Raw genomic sequence first — 26,447 nt, 5'->3', positions numbered from 1 at the left:
GTGTCGGCGATTCAATTTACACCCGTAATCAGAAAGAGAAAACAGATTAATAGAAGGTGGGGTTTGTGGTGTCGAGAGCAGGGAGGCAGATACAGGCGGTGTCAGGAGAGGGGTAATTTGTTGAGGGATTGAAGATTTGGCCATGCATGGTGGAAAAAACTGAGAGGCAAATGCAATTGAGTAGCTCATCTCGTCCTTGTCTGTCCATGGCTGTCTATGTCCCCCCCCCGCCTGCCTAGACGTCTCATCCATGCAGATCTCAGGGCTTTGATCCGTCACTGGGATGGAATTTATTTATTGCTGTTCCATTTCACAACTAAACACAATTCCCAAACATTTCCGCAGTAATAGATGCTGCCAGATGGAGAAGTCGGCGAAACAAAATGTGCTGTTAGGGAAATTCACTTACATTTATGGTGAAGCACTGTCACCCGGGTACAGCATCCCAACCACAGAGCTGAGCTTCCTGCTTGTGTTTCCAGACCCTGGCAGTCACAGAGCTGAAGTTATCACTCTCCTTCACATTGGGGCCATTCATACTGAAAATAGTACACACACATATGGCCCATTCAGGGGCTGTGGATACAAGCAGCTGGAAATGGCCCACTACAGCCTGTCACACGGCGCTATGAAACTGCTATTTATCATTCTCTACCGTCTGTGTACGACTTCACAAGATCTACCCCTCCTTAAAAATTTAAAAGTAAAGCAGATGTAGTATTGGTCGGGGACGAGGGGATACGATACCGGTCAAAGTCACTGGATTGAATCCAACACCCTACATTTCACACTTTCACTTATCAGACTAATATTGGTGTGTTTTTTTGAGGTTGGCGGTAGGTGAATTCATCGTAAATAACATCATGGAAATTCTCATAGTAAGACATTATTACAGTCTGTATTCAAAATGTCAAAAGAAATCGGAAAGAAACTGCCTATAGAATGCATTTGCTGTGTAGAATCAGTTGAAAGAGTTGAGTTTCGAGCTCCACAAACAACATGACGTGTGCACTTCCATCACTGTTCACTAACCATTTCCTCCTCGTTTGCCACTCAGGGTACGTTACAGAAGTTTGTGGACGACCTTTTCGAGACCATCTTCAGCACGGCCCACAGAGGCAGCGCGCTGCCACTGGCCATTAAGTACATGTTCGACTTCCTGGACGAACAGGCCGACAAACACTCGATCAACGACTACGACGTGCGACACACTTGGAAGAGCAACTGGTAAATTAATCTCTTTATACCTAGAAAATTGTTATTATAATACATATATATATATACATATATAAATATATCTATATATATATATCTATATATATATATATATATATAGATATATAGATATATATATATACATACATACATATAGACGTGATGATTTGTTGATTTGTCTTAATCTTTCATGAATTGATTTCATGTCACACACAAGCAATTTCACAACAACACGCTGGACTTGAGACAAGTCTGATGGACAGTTGTTCATTAGTTTCTCTCTTATTCTTATTCTCGGAACATATTGTGATCGTTTAGAAATTGACATCCACTTCTGTAATAAACAAATCCGGTCAAAAGTGTCTCTCAGCTAAATGACTTTGGATCGTTGAAATAACTTTGTTTATATGGGGGCTCAGGACTTTTACGTTTACAGTGGTAAATATGCGATCAAGGAGCATTTAAACGGCCTTGTAAACGAGTAAGTTATGTCACAGGATGTGGTGATAATGCTAGTGTTATACATCCCATCTGCTACTGTCTGGTAAGTCATCAAAGGAATTCATAAGAGTTTGTAAAAAAAAAAAAGCACCAGTACCAATAAAAATGAAGGAGAGGATTAATATGGCTTTTAATAAACATGTGTTTTTCTTTTCCCGCGTCCAGTCTTCCTCTGCGGTTCTGGGTGAACGTGATCAAGAACCCCCAATTTGTATTCGACATCCACAAGAACAGCATCACAGACGCGTGTCTGTCCGTGGTGGCCCAGACCTTCATGGACTCCTGTTCGACGTCGGAACACAAACTGGGAAAAGACTCGCCTTCGAATAAGCTCCTCTACGCTAAAGACATCCCCAACTACAAGAACTGGGTGGAGAGGTAAGTCAGAGTTTAAATCAGCCGAACCCGCTGAGTTAATGCAAGCGCGCACACACATGTCTTAAGTTAATCAAAACAAGTGCAACATGGAACATAACGAGCTGAAATGCATCTGGTAGCAACACTTGAAGAATGTCACTGAAGATGGAGTGAGATTAAATTAGTGTAAAGCAATCCTGTTCCGTGATTACGGCAACCTTGCCCCGAGGCGTCTAAAAATAAAATGTACACCAATCAGACGCAACATTAAAACCAGTTACCGGTGTTAATGTTGCGTCTGATTGGTGTCGTACATGCACGGTGTGTGAAATCATCGCTAATGTCAGCTCATGTTAAACTTGACCTTATAAATTCAGGTCCAAGACGAATATACTGTGATTTTTTTGATTTTTTTACATGAGGTTCAGGGAAGGAAAACAAACAGGTGAATAAAGGATTTGCCGCCTCATGTTGCGTCTTTTATGCAGTGCCAGAGTGTTGCAACTCTTTCCGCAGTCATCGTTTCTGCTCTCTGAGATAAGTCCCATAGTTTCTAAATAGCTTTTCTGGACTGATACTCCCCAGACTCTTTTCACATTTTCGCTTCGCCGTTTCTCCCACATCATGTAATGATACTCCGCTTGCCAAGATATCACGCTTACGGGGCAGAAAACGCCAACTGCCAATGGGAATAATTACGAGTGAAACAAGTGTTAGCTGGAAAAGTGTCCAAAGTGCATTCCTCTTTTTCCCTCCTGCTGCCGTGGCACTCGTGCACTTTGACAGCCGCATCCTTGAATGTGCTACAGTAAGTCCTGAGTCTCGCTGAGAGCATCCGGAGGCGGCGTGAGATACAGATTCATAGGTGAAGGTTAATTGGGTGCAGTTAAAGCTCGTCTCTCTTGGTGCCTCCTCACCCCAAACGCAACCTCAGCCTGCCCTGCTGCAGTAAACCTCCAGATAGTTCACATACGGATCCCGCCAACAGGTTCAGGTGCAGCTCAATATTGGGATATAATCTTAATATGCTGTGCTATTCCCTGCATGCCTCGCTTTTACTGGTGTTTTTGCTCCTCTGCTGCTGCAGTCAACAGCAACAACACCACTCAGTCGATAATGTGAAGGCTGTTGTTGCAACAGTCAACATTCGGGCTGGTAGGGAAAGTGTAAATGTAGGAAGGGAAGGGGTGTTAATCTTTTATTATAATTTTTATGTGGGTAAAGGAAGTTCTCTCAGTAGTGTTTTTGATTTTCTTTTTACCTCCAACTGTGCCCATCACCTCAAAATAATATGGTAAACAAGAGAATAGTGAAAACGCAGCCAGACGAAAGTCCTTCATCTGGCAACAACTAATGGGAAACACTGTCAATGCTTCCTCTTCGTGAACCTCACTGTAGGACACAAATTGATTTGTTTTCTATTTCGTTTAGGTGAGAGTATCTTATCTCTTTTGCAAGAGTCACAATTTCCGTACATTTGAATGTCATTTTCTTGCCAGACGTTTTGCTGAGCGTGAATCCAGTGAGTTTGTAGTTAAGAACGTCAGGGAGTGAGTCACGAAAACTTCCCTCTTGTCAGAACCGGGCTTGTGCTGCTGCTTTAAACCTGGGCTAAATGTATTTTCTTTGTGCCGGAGCATCTGTCTGAAGGGAGTCCAAACGTCGCTGCCACGACAGATGAAAAATCTACAGACAAAGTGCAGCAGCAGCAGCAGCAGCAGCAGCAGCAGCAGCAGCGTTCTGTAAAAAAAAAAAAATATTACAGGAGGCCATCTGGAAAACTCACGCTGCCTGCAATAATTACACACACACACACACAAAAAGACGTGGATGACGGAGATCCAGAGGGGACCGTGACACTGTGACCATCGTTAGATGGAGGAAATTTTCTTTTTCCTCCATCTAATGAAAGGTTTAACTGAAAGGAAATGAGTGAATCAATAAATAATCCCATCCATTCATTTCCTTTTGTTTACCGGGTGTCAGGACTGCCGCTGTGGTCCAGGCGTCAACTGCCGTGAATGGATAAAGTTTATTCTCCGCGTTTGTTTTCATTATGACAGCTTTCAGGAGAGAGGACCCTCTCTTTGATGCCTGCCAATTTTAGTCTGTCTTTCATTTAGGGAAGAAAAAAACACTCAGCCTTTCTGACCCCCTCCTGCCCCTCCTATCTTCAGTTTTTTGAACCATATCACTTTCCACACTTGTAAATGTAACGCTGCGGGAGACAAGAAGGCTGAGGAAATAGTCTCTCACGTTTCATATGCAGCATGATGTGAAGCAATATCTCCCTCTTTGAAACGCTCCACTATATATATATATATATATATATATATATATATATATATAAATATATATATATATATATATATATATATATATATATATATATATATATATATATATATATATATATATATATATATATATATATGTATACATATATATATATATATATATATATATATACACACATATATATTTATATGTATATATATATACACATATATATATACAGTATTTGGATATGTATACATAATTTTCTTTTTCCTCCATCTAACACAATTCTGAGAAATAATAAAAAAAAACTTTGCTTAACTACAGTAACCAGAACAACACTAATGGTCTTTAGTCTTTGAGATTATAATTTGTAATAATAGGCGGATTAATAAAGTGTATTGGTCAACCACAGTTCTCTCTCTCTCACTGAACTGCCTTATGATTGGTCAAAGAAACATTTATCTCATAAAACTGTCGAATGACTGTATTGTTTGCGGCTGTCTCACTTTACTATTGCAGGTTTTCCCCTTAAAATAAACCACTTCCTGTGTCCTGCTGCAAAGTGACACAAGACATCGAAACACCGCTGGACTGGGAAATACAAAGAAAATCATGCATTGTGTGAACTCTTTTGACAGTGGTTTAAATGTAACATTGTAACAACATGCTATTTCAGTAGCATGTTGACAATATGATCTTAAAATAACACAATATTCCATCTTGATACTGCGGTTAAGATATTCATGATGACGTTTTCACATTTTGATATGGAACGATGTATACTTGGCAATAAAAACACATGTGTGATGCTATTCATATCAAACACAGAGAAATAAAGAAATAAATACATAAATAAATAAATGTGTCTCTTCCAGGTATTACTCCGATATCTCCCGTATGCCGGCCATCAGTGATCAGGACATGAGTGCCTACCTAGCAGAGCAGTCCCGCCTGCACCTCAGTCAGTTCAACAGCATGTCGGCGCTGCACGAGATCTACTCCTACATCATCAAATACAAAGACGAGGTGGGTTTCCCTCAACCTAACAACACCCACTACCTTCACCACCACCACCACCGCCACCACCGCTCCCCCTCCTCACTACTTTGCCTTTGACTAATACCGTGAGGTCATTTTAATTCAATTACAGTGATAAGCAGTCCACGTTGGTACAGGCTGGAAGGTATTATCACCATTAGGATGCACATTAAGGCATGAGCTCAGCACATTAAGGACCTAATGGAGCCTCATTGAATTTATGTGATTTTCCTTCTCCCCCCCAAAGTCCTACATGTACAGTGTCTCGCAGCTTCGGCCAGCTGATTAAAAGTCGACATTTCTGCACAGATTAGGAGTGTGCGGTTCATCCGATAAAGGGTTTGAGCTATTAAACGATAAGATCAATGCCTCTCTCCTCTGTGTGTACCCCCAAAATATGAGGGGTTTGTAGGGATTACAGAAACATACATATGACATGTTAATTAGTGAGCTTTACAAATGCTGCAAGGTGGATTTTTGTTACTTCCCCACTGTTTTCAGTGTTTGAGCTAAAAACACCCACTGCTGCTGCTGGCCATGGCATCATACTCACACACGCACACACACGCACACACACACACACACACGGTTTCTCAATTAACTCTGGGGAAGAAAGGAAATATTTCAAATGTACAAAATGTTCTTTTTTTTGTCGTCGTTGCTGTTGTTGAGCTGTACATTAAGACTCACCTGTTTCTGAGCGGAACACAGCAGAGTCATTTGTGTACACTTATAAATTGCATGGTGCGTGTTATTTGTTACCACTGAACGTGCATGCATGTGTGTCTTTGTGGGGACATTTTGGCTCGTCCCTACAAACTGAACCCTTAAACGCAGAGCGTATCGCAGACGACACGTTTGCACAAGCGCACTTTGCATTACCGTAAGTGCGTGAAAAATTCCAATGGTTTCTGAAACAAACTTACATTTTTTGGCCTGTTTTTTGCACATTGAGACAAAGAATGTAATGTCTACAGTGTTTTTCTTCATTTGAAGTTGTTAATACACTATTTCAACATGCAGTAAATTGTAAATAACTGCCAGATATTGAAAGTTATTCTGGAAAAATGGGCAAAACACTTAATTACAGGACATTTTCTGGTCCTTTTATGGTTAAAATAAGCAGAAAAGTCCGGACGGAGACAGACATTATGAAGCTTAGGTGTTACAGAGTTAAAGGGCTAAGACTTGGTTTTAGGGTTAGGGATTTACTATGATGATTAAGTTTAAGACCAGTGGATCCATTCTGTCTATTGTCCTCACTAAGGATGCTGTACAAGAATGTGTGTGTGTGCATGCGCTAAATGTCCTATTTTAAGAGGGCTGATAATTTAGCCTTAAATCTGTGCCGTCCACCCTCATCTAACCCATTAAGACTGAAACGACTGAAAGAAACAACCCACTCCTCTCCCCCCACAGCCATTTAATCTTTCCTCCATCGCCATATCGCTTCTTCTCTCTCTTTCCCCGCCTCATTATCCTTCATCCTCTCCATCTCTTTATTTTCTCCTCCCATGAGTCACGTCGGTTCACCCTCCTCCTCCTCCTCCTCCAGCTTCTGATGGACAGCCACGTGTCCTTTTCAACTGCTGCTCTCCCCAACTTTATCGTGCTTTTTTGTGGCAAGCGATGAGATGTGCCAGCCTCTTTCCTCTCCCTCCTCCCTCCTCCTCCCTCCCTCCCTCCCCTCACAGCAGTATTACAGTCGTTACCCGGGCTGCTTGCAGGTGTCTTCATTCAAGCCAAAATGCTTCCCTTCATTACAGCCTATTATCCACATATAGGCAGCTGCTCAACCGCTGCTGCCTCGAGCATGTGCCCTGACCTCACACACACACACACACACACACACACACATACTATCATACATACGTGCTAAGAGAAGACAAATGCACATGTAAATGTCGTCTTTTTGCACATACTGTACCCGCTGCTTCCTCACTTTCCCACCAACCGTCTCCCTGGTCACGAGCAGGGAGTCTTAGATTAACAACATCTTTCTCCATATATTTGTTTTTCCAGATCCTTTCGGCGTTACAGAAGGACGAACAGTCGCGCAGACAGCGGCTACGGGGAAAGCTGGAGCAGGTGATCGACACCATGGCTCTGGCTAGCTGAGGACCGGCCAATCCCGCGCCTTGGCCGGCGGAGAACCCGGCCAACCAACACGCCTTCCCTGACAACCTTCTGACGCCCGTGACATTTTTAACCCTCGATGTTTGAAGTCTGTCGCCCTCACAAACAACTACCGACAGCAGCAGGAAAAGACTGCCAGGACACAGGCACCCAGCAGCAGCAGCACACTGGAGAGACAGCAGAGTTTGGAACTGAGGCCCCGCCGGCTGGGTTGACCTTTTGTTTTTGTTTTTGTTTTTTGTCGTTTTTTTTCTTATTCTTCTGAGCCACCAACCCTGTCATGAACAACCAAAATCAAATGCACCATCAGCCTCAGCAGATCTAGTCCTCAGCTCAGGAGAGGGGTTGTTTTCATCAAGGCCCTCATCACATCTAGAGTCCGTGAGGGAGCAGCAGCTGGGTACTTAGGCCACAATCAGGAGTGGTACATGCACAGTGGTGACCAAAACTCTTCTCGCTGGTCAGGTCACCAGCTGGGAGCTTTCCACAGCCAAGGCTCAGCTCAAAATCCAGGATAGATTATCCTGATACTTGATCCCTCTTTTTTTTTCTTCTCTTCTGTCGCTGTCCTGCAGAGAGAGGTGAGCGGTCAGGGACACTTACAGAGCAGCAACCATGGAGCCGGGAGAGATTCATTGCGTTGCTCAAAGGCACTTCAGCAGGGTGGATGCGCGGCAAAACTGCCAAGACTGCTGCCACAGCAGAGCAACCGGGAGGAGGGACATTGCAGGGAAACTCTCCCCCGACTCCTCCCACCTTTAACAAAGGACGTCTCCACTCTTCTTTTTCATTATTGCATTTAATTTTGTTGCCCCTTCAACTGCCTACTCTCCCCAGTGCTGTGCCACTTGTGTTACTGCTGAATTTGCACAACAAAGTTAAATCAAAAGAGAGAAGAGGATATATGAATATATATAGATCTATAAATACAAACTTCTTTTTTCTTTTTCTTTTCTTTTTTTTTTTGGTTGGTTTTCCATTTTAATGTACAAAAGATAAGTTTTGAGAATAGGATTTGATATTTCCGAGATGAAAAATTCCGAAAAACACGAGGAAAAAGTCGTCCTGTGCCATGTTTTCCGTTGAATGTCGTTTAGTGCAAAGAGACTTCTTTTCGTTAGATAAAAATGTACTATTATGAAAATGTTGTCATGCTTACTGACTGAAAGTGAGAGTTTAAAAAAAGAGATAACCGGCGGAAAAAAAACAACAGGTAAATCTATATATATATATATATATATATATATAGTAAATATGATGAACACTTTCTATATTTCAAGTCTTGGGGCAGTTTTGTGCTACATCTGTGGCTCGAAAGGTAGTAAAAGGACAAGTGATCAGCCGATCAGTGCTTTTGTGTTTGTTTAAAAGAAACCAAATACAGCAGTTTTTAGGTGAAACAGAGAAATCATTTCTGTGGAGGGCCAGACTCATTGCTCTCTGGTTGCAGACGACTCTCGAGGCATGAGACGGTCACCTATACGCTGAACCTTGGCCCGCCTTTGCTCTGCCACTCCTCGATCTCGTTTTACAGACACTTCCCTCCTGTTTCAAACACGTGCCATCCAAAAAGAAGGCTAGTTTTTGTGTGAAACAAACAAAAAAAAAAACAGTGATTTTTTTTTGTTTTCTTTTTGTCTGCAGTGAATACGGTAAAAGCTCAAGGCTCCACTTATGAAATGTGAACGTGGTTTTACGAAGCGATAATGAAATGAAGCTTGATTCACGTGAGTGTTTTTGTACCAGGTGAAGGCCTTTTTTTTTTTGTGTGTGTGTGGTTTTACAGGGGTATAAAAAAAAAATAGTTAAGTACGTTAAGCTGCTCCACATAAACTCGCAGCGCCGCGGAAAAAAAAACAAAAAACGTGCATTCATTAACAAGACATTCCTTTCTCCGGTGACTGTAAAAAGGGTTACAAGACTAATAAAGACGGTCCTGCAACATGCAAGAAAAACACTGATAGATGGTAAACAATCCAGGGTAATGTTTACCAAACAGTATGTTGTCGTCCATCTATTGAGAAGCGGAGTAACCGCCACGTCGGTGAATTTCGAACAAATCTCCTCTGCTTATACCTTTTTTTTTATTTATTTACAGAGAAATAAGGTGATAAGGAAGTGGGTCAAATTTGACAACATTACTGCTTTTAAGGAAACCGCTACTACATTCTTCATTCTTCCTCATCAACAGTGCTTCCCTCAGATTGACCTCACATGACCTGCAGAGACCTTGCAAACCAGGGCTGCTGGTTTACTTCATTTAACCTTTAAATGACCTCCCACCTTCTACGCTAAGTTACTACAAACTTCCTTCTTTGATGGTGATGATGGAGCACTCACTGTGACTGCAGTGAGTGCAGTGCTCTTTAGTACAGTCCAGCGCAGCAAAGAAAGCGCTGCGTCATCATTTCTAAGCCATTGGGAGCAAATCATCTGCCGTGAGCTGTGAGCTACACCTCAAAGAAACATTTGATGGAGCAGATGCTGAACAAGTACATGCTTACTTAGATTAATAGGTCATAGAAAAAGACTTTTTTCAGTTCACAGCATACTTGCAAGTTCACGTTCTTTTATGAGACCGAACGTTGACGTGCCGCAACAGCAGTCTTTCAAACCAATATGGGTGTGAATGGAATGGTGATGTAATGTCTTTGGACTTTCAAACCAATTACGGAAAATTTAGGTAATCTCAACACCGATTTAACAATGGAATAATAAATGAGACAGGAGGAGAGGGAACTTAATTTAAATTTCTGTTATTTCTATCCAAACTGAAAAGTCCAAATGTACCAAATTGGAAAAGACACCAATGTCCAATGAACAGATCCCATCTTTAATCATTAATCAATGTCGATTATAAGGAGAAGCAGAACAAAACAGCTCAGTTTTACAGAAAGAAGCCTTATATTTCAGTATTTTCACGCCCTTTGGTTTGTGTCTTTTGAGCAGCACGGCCTTTAGTCCAAACCTCGTGTTTGAAGCGACTGGAAAATGAAAATGAAGTTCTTGTGAGAATGACATGAGCTATCATTTCATGTCACAGGAAGTAATCACATAGCGACAAACCATATCATATTAGCTCCTGCAGGAAGATTATGGTCTAGCTGTCGTGCGTTTTAAAAGATTAGTAAGAATAGAATGAATCAAATGACATGTCTTAGCGTCATAACAAATTATATATATACATATATATATATATATATTCCCTACCATTGCAACATTATTATTTTCTTATTGGAAATTCGACTCCATCCTCTTCATCCATAACCGTTTGAAGGAATGGCAACTCTTTGTTTTTTTTTGTTTTTTTTCAAATATGACTTACAAACCTGCAAAAACACATTGCTGCTGACAAGTAAAAAGGTCCGAGACCGACAACAGTATCTCAATTCTCGATGGATCTCGATGTTTTATGAAACCCTTTAAAAGTGCAGTGTACATTTTATTGTAGTTTGTTCTAAGACACGGTGTTTCCATCTGACAACGACAGGCTGAAACGTACTGTATGTGCTTCCATACTTGAACCACTGATCTACACAGGGTAAAAAGAAACATACAGGGCGGCTGACCAAAGCTTTCTTCACGCACATCAGAAGAGAGGTTGACTCTGATCCATTCATCTGCTTCTCAGTACTTCCACAACAAGGATTTCCAGTTTTGTCGTAACAGAACAAAAGAAAATAAAGGTTCCGTTGATGTATTTTAACGCATGTACAGGCTCTCATTAACACATTTTGTCCCATTTAACTGGATGAAAGTCTGAGGATGTGGATCTTTGATGTCTGGTGAAGATTTCTGAAGATGATTTCAGTGATCTGGGAAGAGTAAAAAGGCCTATCGAGCCATTGTTGATGACTAGAATGTGAAAAGAGAAAAAATGTTGATGGTGGGAGAGAAGGGCCCACTTGGTCTCTGGTGCTTTTGTTTCTTAGCTTTGCTTCTTGTTTTCTGCTTCGTCTGTTGTTGGGGTGGGAAAAGATTATTAAAAAAAAAAGAAAAAAGACTTGGGCAGAGCAGATGAAATGCTTTGAAGGCAATGTTACCGCTTCATTTTTCATTCTGTTGCATCTGTGGTATTCACTTTTCTCCAGACAGGAAAAAAGACAGTGATGAAGAAAGAGAGGGAGAGAGACACATTCTCAGAGACTGACCAACGCAGAACTGTCCCCCGTGCCTTGTCAGCCCCTTCCCATATGAAATATTTATTTTTCCACATAGTAGGAGTTCAAATTGGTCATAGAAAATATATTTTAATGTACATCTTGCCAACAGTTTATTTATCTGGAAGAACAAAGCAGACTTTTGTGAAACGTTCCCTCACTCGAGTGAATTTAGGTTAATAGCTTAGCTTTAGCCTACGTTTTAGCCTAGCCTAGTATACAATAGGTAAGAGCCTTCCTGGCTCTGTTTATAAAGAAATAATTACACGTTCTAATGCTGCGTTCACACCAAACACACACAGCATAACACATTTAGCGTGTAAAATTAAATATATTTGAGGAAAAATAACATTAAGTTTGAAGCTGGGAGAGAGTTAGCTAGGTTTGAGACTTAACGTGGAGCTGCTAGCCTGGTTCTCTCTATTCCGAAGTGTAACAGGAATGTTCTGTTTCCCACATGGGCTGCACCCTCGAACGTGACGCCGCCTCGCACCCACCACAGCGCACAAACCGTAACACGTCCCCCGTTCGTCCGCCATTTCTGGCTTCATATCTGCCTTCAACTGCGAGGCTCAGATGTTTCTCATCTTTTCATTTCCACACCTGCTGGGTTCGCTTTGATTAAAGTACATTTCAGAGGAGTACAGGAAATAAAATATCTTCACACAGATTAAGGGGAGGGAGAGGTAGAAAGGTAAGAAAAAAAAACAAACAAAAAAAAAACTTAAAAGAGTTTTAATACTTTATGAATTCTGATACCTTTTTAAGAGTTTCAGACTTGAAGCTGCTGTGACAGGTTTTGGCTGTTTCACGCCCGTGTAAATATTCTGCTCTTTCCTATTTTGCAGATTTATTACGTGTAAATAGACACGCATCAAGGAGAGATTAAACATGTTTTTTTTTGCTAAAGCTGGCTCGTCTGATGTTTTTATTCCCCCTCTCCCTGTCCCTGTATACACTCTGAGTTGCAGAAAAGTTTGAGGTCTTTTTAGACCTTAAACGATCAAACGCGGCACACATGAGACATATTGCCGTACTCCCTCTGTTCCGTTTTACCACAGTGATGTTGATGAAGCCATTGACATTGAATTCCTGCAGTGGTGGTGGAGCAAAATGTGCACAAATTATACTACAGGAAGTAGTACTGTATGTTGATAAAAGAAAGTGACAAAGGAAGAGACACCGGCGGGTAAGAGATTCATTCCACACCATTGAACCAACACTTGCAAATAACCAGACTGAGGTTTTAAGTAAAGGAGGCTCAGCACACACACACACACACACCACGGCTTGGGAAAAGACAAGCTTTGGACTAGAAGGCCTGGCTCACAATATCTGTTCCAGTTCATCCCCAAGTTGCTTGATGGGGTTGAGGTCAGGCGCTCTGTGCAGGCCAGTCAAGTTCTTCCACACCAAACTCATCATGTTGGAATAGATAAGCCTTCCTCAAACTGTTGCAATAGCATTGTCCAAAATGTCTGCACAGATGACAATGCAAGTGTTTCAGCGGGCTAATGAAAAAAAAGCAATGAATCCAGGGATGTTTTGTGTTAGTAAAGGCGGCGACCTGCAATCACAATGTCATTTAAATAGCGCAAAACAACGACAACAACAGATAACCCATTTCATTGACTTTACAAAGTGACGAATGTCTTCATCCTTCCTAGAACAAATGTTATGAAGCCTGATGAAGTCCTTTCATCCGCCTCACATCTCTGACCGTAAAATACACCACCGCTGCCCCATGGGAGCACAAGGATTTGACGGGGAGCCCATCAGTCAAATTAAAAAGTCCATTATGAGAAGAGATTCAGACCTCCAGAGAGAATCCGACCTGGATATCACAGACACCTTGTCTCTGTTCTGAATGTGATTGACCTCTCTTTATTATCCTAAGTGCTTTTTTAAGTGTGATTTCTTCCCTCTTCATTTTCTACTCTCCTCCACCTGCAGAGCAATTTTAGACACTAGCTCTTATTTCTTTTTTTTTTGCTGTATGGGGAGATTGTCATCTTTGTAGAGAGACACACTCAGAGAGTTTCCATACAAGTTTCTTCCCCACTCTTATGCTCCTTTCATCTGCCTCTTGCACATTGTTAGGACTCCCTGTTGTGCTGTAGTATTTTTTCACAGAAGGTGAAGTGTAGCAGTGCTTAGATGAAGCCATGAGGTGCACGCACTCACACTGACAGCAGAGACCACCTCTCATCGCCCGCAGCCCCTCTGTTTGGCTTTGTGTTCTGACAATCTCAGGGCATCTGATTACCATACTTGTTGTGGAAAATCACTCTCTCTCTGTGTCTCTGTCTTGTTTCTGCCTAGAGGCTTGTCTGGCAATTCAATCAACCCGACCAGTCCCAACACAAACACTTGCCCGTCCTCCAAAGATGCCCCCGACACAGAAGAAGTGACAACGTCGCACCATCGTGGGCCAAACACCACGTATACTCTCAGCTGGAGACGAAACTGCAAAGAGACCCTTGTGATTCTCCAGAGAGGAGAGCAGAGGCTGAAAATATAAAGATAATGCAGTAACGGGAGGCAAGTAGGGAGATAGGGAGAGGGGACAAGTGTATGGAACTTGTCTCAAAGGAGGAGAGCGGTATGGCTTGGATCTTACTCATTCAATCGTTATGAAGAACCCAATAACTGACGACCAGCAGGGGAAATAAGATGGGAGTGCAGAATCAGGACGACGGAGTCAGGGCCCTAAACAAAAAGTGACAGATCCACATTAGAATACACTCAGCAACTTTCTGTGAGTGTGAGGACACCATGCTGGATGGGATCCAGATTATGGGAGAATCCGACAGTTGAGTGAAAACCAGCTGGTAAGCACGGCCGCAATTGTGACGGAGAGAGCGGGAGAGAATGACGCATTCACTGACCAGGCAAGGTCATGGTAAAATCACCTTCCTGTCCGAGAGAAATTATGGGATACGAGCAGTTGAAGTCATGTGAAGGTTTTACTGGACGTGCTGTCACTGCTGCTGAACGTACTCGTTCATGTATCGCACATTTTAGCAGTTTCCTCATCTGTCCACACATGCCTCCTCTGGATATCTAAACGTCATCCTTTATTTACTGAATCCGTTTGCCTTGCACTCATTTGCATTTACCTTTTATTGATATGCCAACTTTTCTACCTCCCTCAAGCATTTCTTTGTTTTGATTCAGGGTTTTTTTTTCCATGCTCAAATCAAAAATGTGCATAAAAACCCACTCATACTACAGGATTCCCAAAGTGCGTGTGCGCACATGCTTGTTTTACCAATTGACTCTCTGCCTGCTTTACCAGGTACTGACAGAAAATTATAATTTTATTCTCTGCTCTGAGTCTGAACCTGCTTTGGCCACACTGGATAAGGGAATTCCAGAGTACAACACTTGAGGGTGAGTGTTTCTCTGACAAACAGGGAAGGTGGCAAAAGGAATACCGGTGGCAGTTCAGCTCCGTCTATTTTCACCAACCCAAAACCCATCTACCTCCTATTGCCCCTTGTCATCCATGCAGGAGCTCGAGTCACCGTGTGAGTCATCCACACACTTTCATCTCTTCCTGTCCCAGTGGGATGGAGGGAGAGAGCTGACGGAGCAGACTCTGCAAACTAGTCATCTCAGAACCAACTACCAACTCCCCCTCTCTCTTTTTCTCCCACCCAGCCCACTCCCTCTCACCCTCCATCCCTTCTGTAACTTCCTTTTATCTCCTCCAACCTCTCATCCACTCCCTTCCTCTCTTGCTGGTTCTCCACTGCTCCCTGCTTTGTCTCTCTGTATTACTTATGGCTTGGCTGCAGGCAGTGCTAGGATATTGGAAGCAGCATGGGGCTTGAGGAGTCATCTGGTACTAAGCGGGGCTAAGCCCAGCTGCTGAAAAGCATCTTAACGCTCTGGTCTGGAGAGGTTTACAAAGAGTAGCAGGTGATAAATCAGTAAAGCTGAGCACTTGGCCTCAGACGCCTCAGGGGGGGCCGAGATAATTGAGCAAACTATAATCTAATCTTTGGTGATTTTAGAGTGAAGTTGGACTACACACTAATTCTAAAATTAAAATATCTGCTTCAAACACCACAATATCTTGCACTTTCACTCACACACTCACAGTTAATAAAACCACAGTGCTGATTTTGCTTAAACCACAGAACTGGTCTCTGGTGACATACACACCAAACACGTGTAAAGTCCAGTCCGTGATCACATAAACTGGAGTATGAATACGCTCATCTGCAGTTCCAATTTAGTTGTATATGTCGTCTGGGAGACAGTTGACCTCAGCAGACCTCAAAAACCCAGCATGAAGGTCTTCAGAGAAAGACAGGCCACAGCGTTCGGAGTAGCGTGCACAGTCCTCCTGACATGAACATCACTGTGTGAGTGAATAGTGGTCATTTGACAGCTACATTTCTCCTCTCCATAGACACTGTGTGAATGCTCCAACATAATGAAGTCTTGTCCAGAGAAGAGTTCAAGAGAAAATCTTCTTCTTCTTCATCTTCTTCCTTCTCCCTTTAGGGGACGATCTGCCTCCATCTTGTCTTCTGTCCTCGCAGCTCCGTCTTCAACATCCTTTGTCCAAAATAACCGCTATGCCACCGTTGATCCTGCGGGGCTGTCCCTCGTATATGCTCCTGTCCATCCTGGTCACTCCAGATGAAAATCTTGGCATCTTCAGCTCTGTCACCTCCAGCTCTGCCTCCTTTCTTTGAAACAATGCCACTGTCTCCAAGCCATAAATCACAGAAGGTCAACATCTATCTATCTATCTGTCTATCTGTCTATCTGTCTATCTATCTATCTATCTATCTATCTATCTATCTATCTATCTATCTATCCATCTATCTATCTATCTATCTATCTATCTATCTATCTATCTATCTATATATCTATCTATCCATCTATCCATCTATCTATCTATCTATCTATCTATCTATCTATCTATCTATCCATCTATCCATCTATCTATCTATCTATCTATCTATCTATCATTAAAAATAGATAAAAATGAGCTGACTCAAATCACTTTTTGACTCATATCGATGTTCAGAGAAAAACACTGAAATCAAGCCACTTTGTAATAGAATATGAAACACTGATTGAAACGTTCAAGATGCTTTCTGGTGGAAAAAAAAAGAAGTGTTTTTTTTCTCCCCCACCCCCTTGTGATTTAATTCTAATCACTCCTCTGCATGCGCCAAAGTCTGCCCAGTTTCTTGCCTGAGGGTGTCGCTTCCTCTGATACATAAGGTCACACCAGCAACTTTATAGGTATTTCACGAATCAAACGGTTCGTGCCGTGGTTTCGCCTCGTCTCTGCCTGTGGCACATGCAGGCTGGCGAGAGCCAAGGTCAAAGAACTGCAAAGTTTTATGAGACACCTATTTATTTATTTATTTATTTTTTTTTTTTTTGGGGGGGTGTCACCAAGACTTATTTAACTGTTATTCTGTACTATTCAAAGAAATCTGTCAAACACTTTTACAGGCTTTATGGTTTCAGGGGCCATATAGAGCAGAGGGTAGCAGAGGGCTAACGTTCTCTGCATACTGAGCTGATTTAACAGCCACAGATAAGGTCAGGCCACTCAGACTGTTCAAGTCGATGTGATTCGTATGCACTTCAGTAACCTTCTGACCACACTCACCACTGCGTTCATCTCAGTGGAGATTTTTTCTATTTATTTTCATTTTCAAGATAACAAAAAAAGAAACCTAGTTATTTTAAATCCGCGTTGGAATGTTCACAACCAAATATCAATAACGTATCGACCCATTACCTGTGGGTTTTTAGTAATGATTTGTTCTACTGATAAAACACTTGCTCCATTCAAATCCACAATCACAATGCACATGTTATCTTTTGAGTTTTTCCCGAAACCTTCGTAAAAACAAAACATCGCGATCACGACAGCACGGCTGTAAATAGAGCCCAGAGGATAGTTCTGCCTCTAATCATTTGATTTAGGCTAAACGGTTATGTAATTGTTGATAAATAATTATATATGTAAAGTGATGAGTAAAGTATTCTGTAACACCTGCTTTTCCTTGTCAAGCACTTGAAAACCTTTGCTGTTCCAAAGGTCCATTAGCTTTGCTTGTGAAGACAATATGACCTTGCACTTCATCTCGTCGCCTCCGGGGGCGCTGTTGCTCAATCAGTGAATAAAAGTGGTGAAAAAAAAACAGGCTTCAGAAAGGAGGAGTTAGCTACGGGAACTAAAAAAAAAAGAGACGCAGGGGTTGACACGCGTTACCGAGGACAGAGGGATGACAACTGCAGTCAGAACAACCCAGAGAAGTGAATAAAAACAAAAAAATGACTCTATCATAGTGGATTTATACTGGTGCTAGCTTGCTCTGCTGTCTTTCAGGTAGCATAACCGCACCGGCGCGCGCCTGTTTGTCAGAAGTGGACGTTTCTGGACACAGACCACGTGATGTAAGGTGAGGCAGCTGCTGAGCATTGATTGTTGCTGTTAATTGCTGTTTTTTTAGAGTTATGTCACAGGCTGTTTTGCTATGTAAGTTGGCTATAAGGCTGTGTGTGTGTGTGTGTGTGTGTGTGTGTGTGTGTGTGTGTGTGTACAGTCAGTGCTTACTACTTCTTTTCCATGGACTAAGACTCACTGAAAGGCACTAACTTTTTCATCTGACGTGTTGGTAATGTTGAATCATTTACCATGTATGTGAGTGAGTGAAGATTTATCTATGAGTATTACAGCTACTATTTACCAGGCATTTGTTTTGCAGTAGTTGGGTCCAAATGTTTGAAATACACTCTCAAGCTAGCTTATTAGAAACACAGGACACTAGTTTAAGTGTGATCTTCTGCTGCTGGTTCTTTTGCATGCTTTGGGTTTATTTGAGTTCAGGGCTCCAACTAATGATTATTGTCACAATTAAACTGTTGTTTTTTTTGTTGTTGAAATTCACTATTAACCGAGTAATAAAATGTTGAAAAATGTTGATCAGTGTTTTTCAAACCTGGAAATACTCAGTTCTCAAATGTCTTTTGTCCACAAACCAATCATGATTTAATGATTATCTTTGTTATTTGGAGCAAATGAACTAGAAAATATTAACATTTAACCAGAGAAAGTTTGGTGACTGAATATATTCTCTTTTTGCCCATGCCTTGTAAACCGCCAAGATGGATGTGCATGAAAATCCCAGTAGATGAGTAGTTCCTGAAATACTACCAACATTTCAGGTCATCAGCAAAATTGAAGAATTTGCTTTTTATGAGGAAAAAGGCTGAACTCTTTGAATTCCACAATTTTCACAAGCTATATGGTTTCATGAATAGGATTAATTGAAAATATTAAAGAGATCTAATGCCGAGTCAGCTCTTCTTCTGTGGTCCAACTAGTATGTCCCTCATGGTTAAATCCCCTCCTTTTCTCGCTTTCCTCGTCTCTTTAGAGATCATTATTTGCAAGAACAGAGTGCTATGTCATACAAAAGTCACTTTGTGAAAGGTTATAAGTTTATTTTTTTTTTCATTTTCTCCATTCCTTGCTCCATATAACAAAGAAATCATTAAAACAGAATAGATTTGGTTTGTGGACAAAATTGATAGAAATGATTGACAGAGTAATCGGTTAATAAACACGTTTTTAGTTGCAGCTCTAATGTGAAGCACAATAATTTAATGAGTCATTAGAATCCCTGTAGTCCTAATTTTCGGCTTCTGCCTCTAGAAATCTGGTGATATTACATCACAGCTGGTTGTCGGTCAATTTTAGAAATGGTTTGTGGGTAACTTTGATGTTTTGGACAAGCACAAAGCTACAGTATATTTATAGAGGGAGCTTGTAGTTCCTTTCAAGCCCAAGGGTAGACTGAAATCCTTGGGCAATATTTTCTGTTTAGGGTTTTAAAAATCTTGGCTTGAAGCAAGGGTAGTGAAACCATCACAGTACAAGCATCTGCATTGTTGAAAAGGAATCCTGAAAAGTGCCACATTATCTGTCTGAGCCATTTCTTTCTTAAAGCTGGTAGTGCAGAAGTGAATCATGCTGTCTTTCCCCACAGTTTGCTACCACTGTGTGACTTACAGCTTCTGACATGCGATAAGTGTGTACAGATGTTCCTTAGAACTGTAGTCGATGGTGGAGTAAAAATGATGCTTTACTTGAGACTTGCATGGAGAAGTACGGGGGGGAAGCACAGGTCTCCCTGAATTGCCATGTTAACATTTTATTAATGGATACATTTATTGCACAATTAGAAAAGTTAATTTCGTTTTCATTTTATTATTTAATAAATCAAGCAGTTGGAAAAAATGAGTTTACAATTCAACAATAGATGGTTGAAATAAAAAGGAAATTTCCCAACTATAAGTACAGGGTTTAAAAACATCTGTTTGAAAGTGCTGTTTCAAAATAAATAACCAGCTTCACAAAATGAATTAAGATTACAGAAGCATTTAAAAAGGCAATTTTTATTTATTTTCTTTGAATTTATACCTCCGTGGTGCATTTCCCTCTCCTATCCGCTTATCACTTTGCTTTCATTAAATTTCTTAAGTCTTTACCACATGTTATTGGGTTGTCTGTTCATAAACCCGCCCCGTTCTTGTGAACGTGATGGGAGCTATTCCGTTAGACGTAGCACAAATGTATCAATCTTATGTACTGGACATATTTTTGTGGTTACCTGTCAAAGCCAGAGATTATGGTGGAAGGTAGACAATATAAATTCTATTCTAGTGTTTTGGAATTCCGTCCTCTTTCTGGAACATTCATACCTGCATTTTTAGGCTTTGTAATTTAGGGCTGCAATGACTGCAGTTGTTGATAAAAATATATGACACAGATAATATGTTCAGTTGTAATTGTCGATTACATCCCCTTCAATGTTTTTCATGCAGTAGAGCTGAACATGACGACATAGGCTGTATATTTTAAACTCCAATGGGTTCTTAACATTGTTCAATTAGTTGATTAAAAGCATACTTCACTGTTGGAAAGATGAATGTCTATTAAAACTGGGTCATCTATGTAGTGGAAATGTGAAATAATATTTGAGTTGAAGTGCCTTCTTGGCCGAGAAAGGCAGAAAAATTTAATTTTGGCTCATGTAGATGAACTACAACAACTCCCAGCATGCACTGCACTCGCTGCCCCACAAGAGTCTCGCTGTCTCAAGCTTCACTACGCTAGTTGTGTAAACATACAAATCAAGGAATTAAATATATAAAAAATATAAAAATACAAAACTAAATACTCGCCACCCGCGACCGGCATTCGCTGAGACTACCCGCCGGCTTTTAGTTTTCACCAAAATGCAGGTCTTTTCCCTTGCAGCCATATAAGTTTGAAAACTACATTCGATCATTGTCGTTCGCAGTTTACTCTGCAGAGCAAGAACCGGTTAGCGTAACTGTTAGCAAAGATGGCGGACACTGTGTTTACATTCTGGGGATGAAGTCTTGTCTCCCTATGGGTGAGTCTAAAAAGTATGGCGCTGGCATTGTAGTTTCAAACCTTCCCAAATCAAATTGTATCATTTGACTCAGTGTAGGGCAAAATTGGAAACTTTTTTTATAGGGAGGGAAGCACTATTTTTAAAAAATACTTTTGCTAGTCTAGCATTACAAAGCCACATGCAAATCGGTGAAGTATTCCTTTAATTGTTTCAATAATAGATGCAGCCCCATCGTTTGGACAAACGTATGCTTTGGAAATCTTGTCTCACTTTTTAACTCTCCTATCTGCCAAGGCTATATGTGCAACTTGCATTATGCAGCAAAGCAATGCAGGCCAAGGCAAGGGCAGAGCAGAATGTAGCAGGAGATGACTTCATTGCACCAGATGACTTCACTGCACCAGACAAGGTCACGGCACTGATGGGTCTATATGTATGTGTCAGATTGATTATCCGACATGTGGTACAACAGCACAGCCGACCAGCCTTAACACACTCGTAGACTGCAAACGACACAAATAAAGACAGACGGGAGAAACACTGCTTCGTACTTAGCAGACAGGTGTGGCTGTCGAGCACACTGGGTGAAGACGGTGAATCTGACAGACACAGTGCAAGCTATGCAGACCAAACACGGGACAGGCAGACAATCCTACCTCGAAATAAATAAAGTGTAGATAGCCTGAGAGAGGAGGAACAAAAACTACTGACAGCCAGGCTGACGGGTAGGTGGATGGCACTGCAGAGTATAGAAATACAGAATTGTTTGGAAAAGGCCTTGGAGAGTTGGAGATAATTAAATAGGTTATCCAGGCGTAAGGGGATATTGCTTATATATGTAATGTTAATAAGAATATAGAGAAGTTTTACCTCTGCAGATTTGTGGTTATCAACTAATTGCCCTGCTGTTTTTGTAGATTGAACTCACTTTCACAAAAGCGTAGTTATCAGTGATGCTGCAAACAAAATGTATTGTCTGATTTCTACCTTCCACAAGATATAAATGCCTTATGGATGACTTGGTCTGATCAGTGGTCTCAAGTGTGAGCGGCTACAACATGAAGTGCACACTAGTCCTTGTTCAATCTAGCCCTAATTGTAGGGCTGCATGATATATTAGTATTAGTATAACTGTGTTAGTCAAGGGCTGTGGCAGTTGTTTGTGTTATTTATGAGTCTAGGTTCAAGTGAGTGAGGTGTGGACCTTATGGATTTCCATCAGGGTGTTATTCTTTGGCTTCTTGTCTGAGTTGAAAGGTTTGATTGCTGATGTTTGACACTGTAAGAACTTGTGCATAATTGTATGATTCTGCATGAGGTGGTAAACTTAGTTTTGTGATATTTCCTGTCTTTTGAAGCCTCAGCGCTGGTAACACCCATTGCCAGAGGCAGTGTCTGTTCTGGTTTTGTCTGTCCATTCATCTCATCCCTCTGTTTTATATCTGGAAAGCCTTGAGAGAATTTCTTCATATTTCACACCCTTGGACTACATGATGGACTGATCAGATTTTTATCATGTCGTCAGACATCAAAGTCCAGGGTCAGTGAAATCTGTTTTGGGCCATAACTCAAAACATTACTTTAACTATGAACTCAAATCTCTTGTAGGATAAATTGATGAAATTATGGCTTTGTATATCCATGCACTCAAAGCTTTCCCTCACTTTGACATCACAATTTTGCACAAAAACACTTCGATGGCTGCTGTTCACTGCCATAAGTCAGGAACAATTTCACATTTGGTCAGATGCGGAATGTCTGACACCAATCTTGGTGCCAACCTTGAAACTGTGTAGACGATGTAGAGCTTTGTGCTGCAAGGGAAGAAGACGGTGTGAAACATCCACTTTTTTAGAATTTGATGATGCTTTAGTGTCTGCACCAACATTTGAGATTTCCATGGCTATGATAATGCAGTTTATAGTTAATGTTTATAGTGTTACCTCTCAGAAGCTTTATTAGCCATTTTTACTGTTGAACTGTTGTGTTAAGCTAAGTCAATGAAACCTGCTGTTTTCCAAAGAATTCTATTAGTGACTGAAAGGAAATTGCTCAGTTTGTGTGATTAGGTTGTTTTTTATGTCATCAAACCTTGTTCCCAGTATTTTAAGTTCGGAAGCCTTTTATCACAGTTGTTTATAAGCAGTTCATGTACATATTAACTGTATTTTATAGGTACTGCTTGATCATGTAGGTATTTTCTGCATCACAGTGGCATAAAGACAAGTTGGACCGGCAGTGAAAATGTACTATTTTGATAATTAATTAGTTTTGTCAAAACTGACTCTAATGCATGAACTTTGCAGCCCTAAATGGAAAAAGTGTTAAAACAGCATCTGTATGTCACTATTACTCAGCTGAGCACTTTGCTGAGGATGCTGGCCGAAAAAACCCCCTTTGATTTCATAGTGACAGAAAATTGACATCCTTTTACAGAAGTATGACAGGATCCCGATAATCATCTCAACTCTCTATATTCTCTGTTCATTAGTTTTCTGAGCATACGGATGGGAAAAGCAAAAAAAACAAAACACATTCCACTTTGAAGTTCTGTCTAAAAATAAAGATTTCTGAGCAGCGAACACACAAGATCTGCATATGTATAGAGCAAAGCTCTCTATGTGACATATGCAGTGCATGTGGAGAGGCACTGACTCATTGCTGGTTTCCTGTCTTGCCTGGAGCTGAATTTTGTTGACTGGCAGTGTAGTGTACAAACAGAGCAGTTTAGGAATTAAACGGATATAGCACTGCTCTATGTCATGATGAGCTGCTTGTCTCTGTGTTCAATATGCTCAGAATAAATCATCATGAAATATATTTCCCCCCACGTCAGAGACATGGAGAAAACTAAAGTATGTCAAAAACAATAAATCTCTATAAAATATCACTGAATAAAAAAGGGAGGTGACTAAAATGTAAAAGTTTGAATAACATCTCTGTATTTTTGATGATGGAAATTGGCCTTTTGAGCAAAAAAGCAATTTGAAAAGTCACTGGAATTATTTGTTGAATACCTTGAATATTCTAAACTCCAGTGCATGCATGTTAAAAGTCTGATTTTAGTTTGACTGAGACGGTAGTTGGGTTTGCTGAGTGTCATGTGAACATGTTAGTCTGAGTAAAATGTAACTATTCTAAGTTCGATTGGCATACCAAGATAATTTGATTCAAAGTTTGATTACTTTACACGTAAACGGAGTGGAGACAAATTTTCTCCCGGGTCTTTGACCTGGAAGTAGGAGACGACGTATAAACTGCTGTAATGTTATCGAAAAAGAACAAACACCATGGCATTGGCTTGAGCCAAAGCTGCTTGATAATTTGACCCACTCCAAATATAATGCTACATTGCTGCTGAGAGAAACTGTGAGTGTCTGGCAAGTAAGAAACCCTGCAACAAATTAAGAATAGCACAAAACTAAACAGACACCTCAAAGTTTTGTAGATGGGATTTTCAGTAGTCCAGCTCAGCTGTCAGCTAAGGTTACAACAGGGATAGGATGATATATGTAGACAGTGATAAAAAGCACTTTTTTAAAAAGCACAATTAGATTGTGGTGAATTTCCATTTTTGTGAGTAATAATTTTGTTAATATTTGATATAATTTTCTTAAAATTAAGAGCTGCATGATTTGATTAAAAAAATCATATGGCCATTATTTTTGACAGATATTGTGATGCGATTAATAGTTGGCACAACTTATGGTTTTGGCATCCCAACTGTCAATTGCTTGACAAAACATATAATGAAAATGAATAAAGATTTGGCATGTTTTGGAGTCTGTCAACAAACAAAGCACATTTTCAGCCAAGGATTCTACAGATTTTTCTTTGGCTGTAGAATTCCTGCAGTATTGCAGGATTTCATCATTGTGCTATTTTGACACATATTTTATCTTAAGAAATCACAATGTTTTTTGATTTAGATAGTGCACTTGATCATACTGTGATTTTTCATCCTTCATTATCCTCAGGTAAATTGTGCATCCACATGGTTAGTGGTCTTCACTTTGCAGCAGTAAGTCTTTGTGTGTAACCCACCTATGACCCGGTAGAAGATGAATTAATTAATTACTATGCACCCCTATAGAAAATACTGTCGAGCTCACCTGCCTACAGTCCTAGTGGTTTATTCTGAAGTGCCACAATAGAGAGCTAGCGTCATTCTAAGACCTCATGATATATAATTATCTTATGTAAAAGTCTTGTTCTTCTAGATAGCTATGTGCAATGCAACAAGAAGAAACATTTGTTTATGGATTTCAGTGTTCAGTTTCCTTCATCAGAACAATCATAACATGACCTTTCTTCTAAATTAATAAAAATTGTAAAGCTTTGAACTGCTACTGTATAACAAAGTCTATTACATCACGACCGTAAGAACTACAGAGTCTGTTTTCACAGCATTTTGTGACTTTTGACCTAAATTCCCAGTCCTGTCCCTGACAAGAACCATGCTGAAATGTGAGTTTTTTAAATCAGTGCAGGATATTAGGGATATCCCGATCAGATATTGATATCGGATATTGGTCCGAAATCAGCCAAAAAAACGAGTATCGGATTATATCTGACTCCGATATAAGTGCTCCGATACAAGCAGTCCATTCCGCTCCAGCATCCAGCAGTGCCCATTGTGATCATGTGGGCTCTGCGTGTTGGATGTACAGTATGTAGAGTCCATGTGATCACAACAACAGTGTGTGTGTGCGCTACTGCTATTTCAGAGGTTAAACATTTTTCTTTAACCTCTGAAATCAGAAGCCGCACAGCAAGCGCGAGCTAGCCGTTAGCACCACGCTAGCTCATCCTGAGGCGAGCTGCTAAAACAACATTATTTCATAAGCCAGTGCCACCTGTCGACTTTCGACAGTCTCCGTTTGTTAATTATACCCCTAAAACCAGCCATGCCAAGAGCTTTCTGTGTTTTAAATGTGTTCTGAAGCTCCACAAGCGGAGCTTAAGTACGTCTGCACAGCCGGTCCCTGGGCTCCGGGATTACTCTGAAAACACCCCCGTTGGTACTTGGTACTGTCCTCCTGATGAAATTAACCATAGACTGTAAGAAATTAACATATAAAAATATCAAATATTCTTATGTTGAAGGTTAAAATTTATGTAACCCATTGGTTAATAATAAATGGGTCAGTTTTTCTTACCGACTGTTGCTGACTGTTGTTCTCTGTTTCTGTAATATCACTTGATCAAGCCTATTCTAACATTCCACACTACAAAATAAGTAATTAAAGTATGTATGGTTCGTGCTGATATCGTATCGGATTGATATTGGTATCGGCCAATACTCAAGGCTGCAATATCAGTATCGTATCGG

The 26,447-nt window shown here is 40.7% G+C and overlaps 1 protein-coding gene across 2 annotated transcripts in view; it reads left to right on the top strand.

Moving 5' to 3' along the window:
* Positions 1-8,465, top strand: part of LOC122776787 (plexin-A1-like) — a 239,030-nt gene extending 230,565 nt beyond the window's left edge. For both annotated transcript variants that reach the window (XM_044037510.1, XM_044037509.1), the window contains exons 30-33: positions 1,058-1,227; positions 1,882-2,094; positions 5,229-5,379; positions 7,414-8,465. In XM_044037510.1, coding sequence (XP_043893445.1) covers positions 1,058-1,227; positions 1,882-2,094; positions 5,229-5,379; positions 7,414-7,509 — 630 coding nt within the window. In that variant the 3' untranslated portion in view covers positions 7,510-8,465. The remainder of the gene's footprint in view (positions 1-1,057; positions 1,228-1,881; positions 2,095-5,228; positions 5,380-7,413) is intronic.
* The last annotated feature ends 17,982 nt before the right edge of the window (positions 8,466-26,447 follow it).

The sequence above is a fragment of the Solea senegalensis genome, linkage group LG11 (assembly GCF_019176455.1).
Source record: "Solea senegalensis isolate Sse05_10M linkage group LG11, IFAPA_SoseM_1, whole genome shotgun sequence".
NCBI lineage: Eukaryota > Metazoa > Chordata > Actinopteri > Pleuronectiformes > Soleidae > Solea > Solea senegalensis.
The sequence above is the reverse complement of the archived record's forward strand: the minus strand, read 5'-3'. Positions and strand labels throughout refer to the sequence as shown.